The sequence below is a fragment of the Lepisma saccharinum genome, chromosome 11 (assembly GCF_977018435.1).
Source record: "Lepisma saccharinum chromosome 11, izLepSacc3.1, whole genome shotgun sequence".
Classification (NCBI taxonomy): domain Eukaryota; kingdom Metazoa; phylum Arthropoda; class Insecta; order Zygentoma; family Lepismatidae; genus Lepisma; species Lepisma saccharinum.
The window spans coordinates 40315349-40323786 of record NC_139239.1 but is presented as its reverse complement, the minus strand read 5'-3'; the positions used below and the strand labels follow the sequence as shown (position 1 = coordinate 40323786).

The 8438-nt window shown below is 35.4% G+C and overlaps 1 protein-coding gene across 1 annotated transcript in view; it reads left to right on the top strand.

Annotated features, from left to right (window-relative positions):
- The first annotated feature begins 823 nt into the window (after positions 1 to 823).
- LOC145994735 (repulsive guidance molecule B-like) overlaps positions 824 to 8438 on the top strand; it is a 70322-nt gene continuing 62707 nt past the window's right edge. The window contains exon 1 of the mRNA XM_083130950.1: positions 824 to 1395. Coding sequence (XP_082987076.1) covers positions 1256 to 1395 — 140 coding nt within the window. The 5' untranslated portion in view covers positions 824 to 1255. The remainder of the gene's footprint in view (positions 1396 to 8438) is intronic.

Below are 8438 nucleotides of genomic sequence, written 5' to 3'. Positions count from 1 at the left end.
GCACCGGCGTCCAATAAACTTGTAATAATAAATCGTACACAACGAATTGATTTTTATCTTACATGGGGCTTCGAGCGGAAGCCAGAGTTGCCCCTTCCTAGGGCCGGCCCCACCTACGTACAGTGGGATCCATGAGTATTACCGTGCAAATTGTCCATCACCATGTTCGTGCACTTTATTTGACCCAATAAGAGCTTCAAGAATTAAAAGAAAATTCAAAACATGCTGTTGACAGCTTCTGCACCAGCATACTTAAAAATCCATCGCTTAAAGCATATAGGATGCAAGAGAAAAGTTAATGAAAATAGTCATGGACAATTTGCACGGTAATACTCATGGATCCCACTGTACCTTCAACGTACAGCGAGCGAAATGATATGCATGGCCAGGATATTAATTTATCTCCGTAAAACACACAGCAATTAATTAAGAATAAGATCTTGATACGTTACTGCCTTACAAGGTAATAGAAAGCTAAATTTATACATACATTTTTTTACGGTAACAAGGTGAAAATACCTCCACTATCTCAAACAAACTAATTCAAGTTAAAATCCTGAATTTTAACTTTTTCGTGTGTATTTAGTTTGTACTTCCATCATCTGTGTTTTTTGACTTCTTTTTTCCTCCGCCTGTTGTCGTTTGTACTGGTTGGCAGCCTACCTCTACCTCGATCTTTCTGTCTGGCTTTTTCCCCTTCCCCTCATCCCGATCTGGTCGGGGAAGAGCAAAGCGCTAGAACGCTGCGCAGTTCCTTAGAAGTCTTTGAGCATTTTGTGCTGAAACTCGCTTTCTGTTCGCGCCCAAGGTTGAAGTCGTCTTGGCTGGCTGGCGAGTGACTCTCCATGTTGTTATTCGTGTTCTTCGGGAGCGAGTTACTAAGTCCTGCGGCGAGCTAGTAAAGCCAGTTTTGTTGGGCTTTGTGACTTGAGAAGTTGATGTTGTGACTGGTACCGATATTACATAGTGTCTTTTCTGCATTATACAACACGAAGTGGCGGTTACTTTGTGCAGTATTATGAATATTTAAGTGTGCAGTTTAATATTATTCTTGTGTTCGTAGTCAGTGTAAGTGTTCGTCTGTTATTTGTACTTCAGAAAGCTGATACGATCGACCTTGCAGTCTGCTGCTCTTCGCCGAGGTGTATGAAAATGAGCACCAATGCTAATGTGAATGCAGTGTTATCTTGTATGTTTTGATATGTTTCAAACGTTATCATGACATTCGTGTGTACATTCATATCATTATGTTTAAATGCAAGAGACGCTGGCTTCGGCGAGTAAACCGGTGACCAAGCATTTCTCAGCTGAAGAGTGTTTCCCGTGGATAATAAAACACGTGCAGGAATCTGAAACTGGTTACCGCGGTTGGTTGACAGCTATTTTTGTTACCAGGTAAGTAATAAACCGACATCCGTTCCCAAACAAGGAAATGTATCATAATAGTTTTTTTTTTTAAATGTATATTGGGTAAACATTTATTTACCGTATATTTTCTGTGTGTACGTTATCAATCTTTCCTTACAGACCTGTTTTTAATTTGATTAAATAATTCGAAAAGTCGGTAAAATTGTTACAGTTTTAAAAACTTCGTGAAATTGTAAATGCAGTGCCTGCGTGCTTGTACCGGTATTACTGGGGATAGTGATACCATGGAAGTAAATTCATCACGAAATTTGTCTTACGAGGAGTAATTTCTCAAAATTGAATGTAGTATTGGCAAAGAAATGTCAGAATAACAGGCCAACATGAAAGAAAACAAATGTGCAGCAAAGAGAAACTACGTGTTATAGAATCGTTAAAAACACACCCAAGATTCCCATAACTTGTATTACGTTTTGACAGCTTATGGTTAATATCAAGAAGTAATAGCCGATGCAAGGTTGTAAGTTGTAGGAATTTCAGCGTGCTTTGCAGTGTCCCCAACAACGACAATTTTCTCCTGCCTGTACAATACACACCATTGACCTCAAAGATAATTTGCTGCGAGAACATCCAGCATTTCAGCCGGTGGAAACTGGGACCCCCCTCCCCTCCATCACTATCCTATCGGGAAGTTTATATTGCAGTGATCCTTGTAGTGGCCTGTATGCAAAATCTTGTGCATGCCAACGGTCCAGTATACAAAATAGTTCATGTTTAGTGTAGTACATTGCAAAGCAAGTGAAAAGAAAATATTCTGTTTGGATAAGAGAATTTGGAAGTAAATTACTGTAATGTTTATTATATACAATAGGGCTTGGATTTTTCTATCCGAAAATAGTTATGTACCTTTAAAATTACCAAAATGTGACCTAAAATGACAAAGTATATTTTTTAATAAGCATTTCACAAAATCATTATTTTCTGCCTTTACAACATATTGTAGACTCTGCAAAGAGATAACATATGGACTGATTTAATTTTTTGTAGCCAGGTAAGAGGAAAAAGCAACCTTCCACTCAAATGCTTTATTTCACAGCACATTCCTGGTAAACCATGTTATCTATCTTCATGCAATCTCATAAGACATATTTCTAAGAAAATGAGGAGGGAAAAAAAGGCAAGCAAATTTCCTAAGCCTTACCAGTGGAAACATCATTTTACAACAATATCTTGTGAAAAGGTAAAACCCCATAAATATGGCAAAATTGTGCCTTTATGAGCAATAAAATAGGGGAGTTATTTATTCACAGAAGCTATCGAACTTATGTAAGTTAACTTAGCCGTGAAATAAACAGAAAAATATGACATGCTATAAATCTGAGCTCTTATGTATAATATCTACAGATATGTAAAATAAATTAGAAGATGAGCACTTTTAGTAAATTCACCAACATTTTATATTACAATCTTAGCACACCTTGAGAAGACTGATCAACTTCTGAGAGTTCAAGATTCAATTTGTTCTATTGTCCCCAGTAATTTTTTATGTTGCAGTTTTTGCATTAGTGTCAGAAATGAATTTCAAACTTAATGCTACAGGGGTGGAGAATCGTCAGTAATAGTAAGTTTTTTCATCTTGGTCTGTAATTTGTCGGATTTCTTTAAAAAGTAATCAGTGAAGTCTGCATTTTTTATTCTGATGACCGCTATTTGTGACTGAGCAGGTTGGAGTCATGCCTTGGGCATAGGTATCTTGTGAGTGTGTCTTCATCTATTTTGTCTAATCATCACTCATTTTCATGGTTGGGATTTGCTAAAAATTGCAGAAAAGTTATGCTAAATAACAAAAATGCAAAAATATCAATTTATGTTTATTTTTTTCTGCATTTTGGGGGGATTCCAGAAGGTTGCTGGGACAGTAACAAACACAATATTCAGCATGATTAAAGAGACATTAAAATTGGTCCCATGCTTTTAATCCTTCCCATCACTGATATGTGCAATTGCTGCTAATGTATAACATGAGTCATAATGGCAAAACTTGTTTCAGAGGGATTAGAAAGAGCAGTGCAAGAAGAAAATAAGGTAAATTCACACAGAGGTAGTACATAAATCTATTGAGAAATAAAATTGATATATAACTTCCACAAAAACTTGGTAAAGTAAAGACAAGTTTTTTACCTTCCAATAATGGCATTTTCCCCTCATAATTATTATTTTTAAATTTGGAATATTTTTACTTTAAATGTTTTGTACAATAACATAAACGGCCCAAGTTCCTTTTGTTTTATTGCAATTTCATCATGCTATGAATAAAATTTTTACATGGTTCGATTTCGATGTACGTCTGTTAACACATACTGCGGAGTTTTAGCGATTACTTAAGGTTTTGTTCAATATATGCTTTCGTGGTTAGGTTAGGTTCATTTAGCATTAAAATAAAGTTCGTAAATGCATTCTACTAAGGTTCCGATTTACTTCTACATTCATTCCCAGGCTTCTACGATATTTACTGTCTCTTCTCGACGGAGAATATCTTGTCCATGAGCAGTGCGTAAGGTAATTTTCAAGTTGTTTTTTTCAACATAAATAACTTTTTTCGAGTCCAAACAGTGCTCATTAACTTAAGGAAGGTTCAAATTTCGTGTGACAATGATTTCCAAAATTGTACGATAATTAGTCTTTGTGCTAGGAGAAATAATAAAACAATCGGAACCATTACTGATTTGGAGACCAGGTAATAGCCAAAATTTTTTAATGAGATCCAAGTTCTTCTTTTAACATGCAAGCTGCTAAGCTGCAATTAAATTACTCAGTATTTGGGCAGTTTTTTTCTTTTTGTAGGAGGTGGCAGGGTATTTGGTCAGTTACATCAGTAATTTTGACTGACTAGTTTCAACCCATGATACTGTAAAGCTGATTATAATAATTATTACTACTATATTATATCATATCATGCAAAAATCAGAATAATAATAATAATATGATTTGCCAAGATTTTAAATAATATTTATTGTAATGACAAGACAAAATTGATCCATATAAAGAATTAGTGTGACGATTGTGAAAGAAAATTGGTAACATGAAAAGCATGTAGAAGAGAAATAACTGTGATAAATTTTCAAGTGTTGGAACGTAAGTTTATATTTTTTTTAAATATCTGATGAATACAGATATCTTTGATGGTTAGCATGCAGGTTCAGTCAGACATAATGGCTTCTCCATCATAATGATTGCATTAAAACCCATGAGGTAACTGCAAGGGCCAGTTTCTACCTACAGACATCATCCAACCATTTACGGGGTGACGTGTGGTCGACATGGTGAACATACACAGGCTGGAATCTTGCGAGGAAAGTTCTCATGCTTCCCCCAGAACCCAAAACTTGCACCTTAGACCACACAGCCACAGTGTGGGACTTCTTCCCTAGCATGTTATCCAAAATCTCATTGTGAATATGAGGGGGTTAAAGTGTGTGTGTGCTTGTAAATTAACACACTGAAGATCTGTTAATTAACAAATACATAAAAATCGACTTTACATAGTTAGAGGAAATGCATGGCCTTGCAGTTGTGCATGTGCAGCACACTTAAAAGGCATCCCTCGCATCTCTGTCTTAAATTTTTTGTTCTGGAAGAGGGACTATATAAAATGTACCATACATCCAAAGCAGTGAAACGTCTCCCACCCCTAATGTAAAAATTTTGCCAATGACATCAGTGTAAGTTGAGTAGAAGCGGCATAAAAATTATAATTATATGTATGGGTAATTATTGCAGAAAGTAACCTAAATCACATTCAATTTCAGGAATAAAAATATTCCCAAAGAAATCTGCGAAAAAATTTCAGAAAAGTCTTTTTTAGTAAATCAAATGCTGTTTTTTTAGACAAACCTGTTCTCCATGAAGTTTACTTAATTCAGAGTTATGTTCCAACTTTACGTTGTAAGGTGATTTGGAAAAACAAAGATTAAAAAATAGTGTGCAATAAGGGATTTTCCCTATTGTCCCAAATATTTCCAGATGAAAATATTTTTAATTATTTTTTTTTACTTGCATTCTTTTATGTTTTATATGTTAATGTCATTTCAAGAGGTGCATTTAAGTTGAATATTTAAAAGGAGCATTCAAGTTGAATGTTTATATGTCCAATTTTGCCAAGGCTGCCAATTGTGAAAAAATAACAATCCTTACTCTTTTTGACAGTTTCAGTGTTTTCAGATAATTCAACAGTGCTAAATTTCATTTATATTTTTTTACCAACAAATTTGCAATGCCTATTGTATTTTCCCCATATATCCATCACCTCTATGTGTGTTGATTAATCATAACTATGGACAATGAATGAAGAGCTGCGAAACAGTAAAATGTGCCTAAATCTGATTTTGGATCTGGGACTGCCAGGTGTATGTTATCAAAAAGTCAAGTATTGGAGAGAGATGAACTGATATGTTCCAAAACTTCACCTTTCAAGACACTTAACAGTGTGAAAGCAAAATATATTTTTAACCTATTCAGACTTCATTATTCTCTTTCCTGTGGCATGTGGTTCTGCATTGCATGTTTAATAATTTTGGATATTATTATTATTACGTATTTGCTCTGTGCCTGACAAGCACATAAATGTAATTTCCCTTGTATGCAGACTTTGCTTTCTGACCTCTTGTGCTCCCTGCATCTGTTGACTGTTGTATATTGTGAAATATAATAATGCCAGCAATTGAGTTTAAAAAAAATATATAACATGATACTGTGAAAATTTGTCATTGAATCAACACATGCTGTTATGATAGTTAGGGGAGGAATAAACACAATGACCGAATCACAACAAAAATAGTTCTGTAGGGTCGCCAGTCTAATGTTTAGACCAAAATCATTTTCATCAATCCCACTCTGACTTTTTGACACATTTCTTTTTATCTAAGCCTGTGGCAATCAAGAATAATTAAGCCCTATACAATGAAGAGCCCACTACAGCACAACACCCCCTTCCCCCATCTTAAAGCATGTTATGCTTCCAATGCAGGTTTTTAAGGGGGTGGTAACAACCCACTTTGGAAAACACTACCTTTGAACTTTTGTGGGGAGTTTCAGAAACAAGCAACAGAAGAGGGGTTTTAAATTGTGAATACTTTTGATGAGCTAGTGTGTGGTGCAACACTTTTGTGATGGCCGAATACTGCAAATAGCTTTTAGTTGGATGTCATGTAGTTAGCGCATAGTCCCATCACTGCTGTCTCCAGTCTTTCAAGACTGGAGTGTGCTACCATTGCTTCAAGTAGCTTCCCAGTTATCCTCGTAACAGGGAGCTGTTTGAGATCCCATCTGGATTGAATCTGGCACTGCTTATGCAAAGGGGAAGATTTATAACCATTCAGCTATGCAGAAGCTCTGGAGTTTCTGCAAAATATTTTTTTATTACAAAGCCTATTTGTAATCTTTAACCTCTTAGAAAACTGCCTCAGGGGTCAAATGCATTTACTAGTTAATTCAAGACTTCTTGTAACCAAAAGGTCCAGGTTTAAGTCCTAACATCGGTATGAATGTTTCTTTGTGTCCCTCCACCTCTTTAATTTAATCACCATTTTTGCTAGTGGTTAGTCACCAGTGATGAATTCAGAGGATGGCCCAGGGTAGAAAATCACCCCCAGAAATTATAAAGTCCCCCCTGAAAATTTCAGTAACCTTGCAGAGGATTCAGATAATAGCTAAGAAATTTGGCATGTTCACTTTGGCTTTCTTTCATTCACTTGAACATTGAACGTAATTTTTATGTTTTTTTTTTTTTGTAGTAATAAACACTGAATCAGTCCTCTCTACAATTAAATGTCAAAATTATGAAGAAAATTAAATTATCATCAGTTTTGATAACTGGTTAATTATGAAATAGGGTGGTTCAGGATAGCTCCAAGCTGGCATGAAGGTGTCAACTGAAGGGGACGAGGAACGCAGAAAGTTTCATTGATGATCCCATCCACATATATGCTGTAGAAAGCCTAGATGCCTTAGTTTCCTGTAAATGTAAATTATTGAGTGCTATAATATTGATTCTCACAATATCTGATAACAGTTAATTTCATGTCAGGAGTAAGGGTCAATTCGAAATATTAGTATTATAATTTGATGCCTATGATATATCCCCCCTACCCCCGGGAGGAAAATGGTTGGATTCAACACTCTTAGTCACCCTTTCATTTCAGCCTCCTTGTTACCACTGTGTTATATCCCATGTTCAGAACCTTTGTTCCTGTCCTCCCCAATCATACACACTCTCACACTTGTAGATAGATATACTTGCACAGAGTTTGAAATTAACAGTCACTAAATGCAACTATATATATTGCTACCATCTATCTCAGACTACTAGATTGCCAGATTTTACAACCACAGCTCATTAACGTGATAAGATTGCATTTTGTCGTGAATGTTTTTGGTGTGAGGTCATTGAGTATTTTGTTCCTAAATAATTGCATATTGCCAGAATCATACAAGTTGCCAAGGGCTGGTGTTACATTGTCAAACATTAAGGTGAAAGAGTGCCAATATTCTTGCAAATCAAACATAAATAAGTATATTTACACATTTCAAATCTTTATTTGACACAAGGCCAAATGACACCAGATACTTAAAAAACGCAGTTCTCCATGCTTTAAGTACTCCCTCTGTCCCATAATTATAGTCCGGTATGCCAAAATGGTGACTTTTTATTTATGTTCTTTTGGATATTTGATCGGCCAATTTGTACTGATCCTTGAGTAATAACGTTGTATGATTCATTCCAGTGTTTCATTTTCTTCTTCTGTATACACCAATGTCACAGTTTGCATATCAGACAATTATTATGGGACAACAAACAAAAGTGTACCGGACAATAATTATGGGACAAAATGCAATATCCATCTTCTTATTGGTGAGTGATATTTCGTAATTTAGGAACAACATTTAGATATCTATATTGTAAATCATGCAACTTTCTGGTACTAATTTGAAATACAAAATCAATCAATATATGGTCCATTTAGTAATACATAACTTTGTTCTGAAGTGGAAACACACTTTATATTATGTTCCTT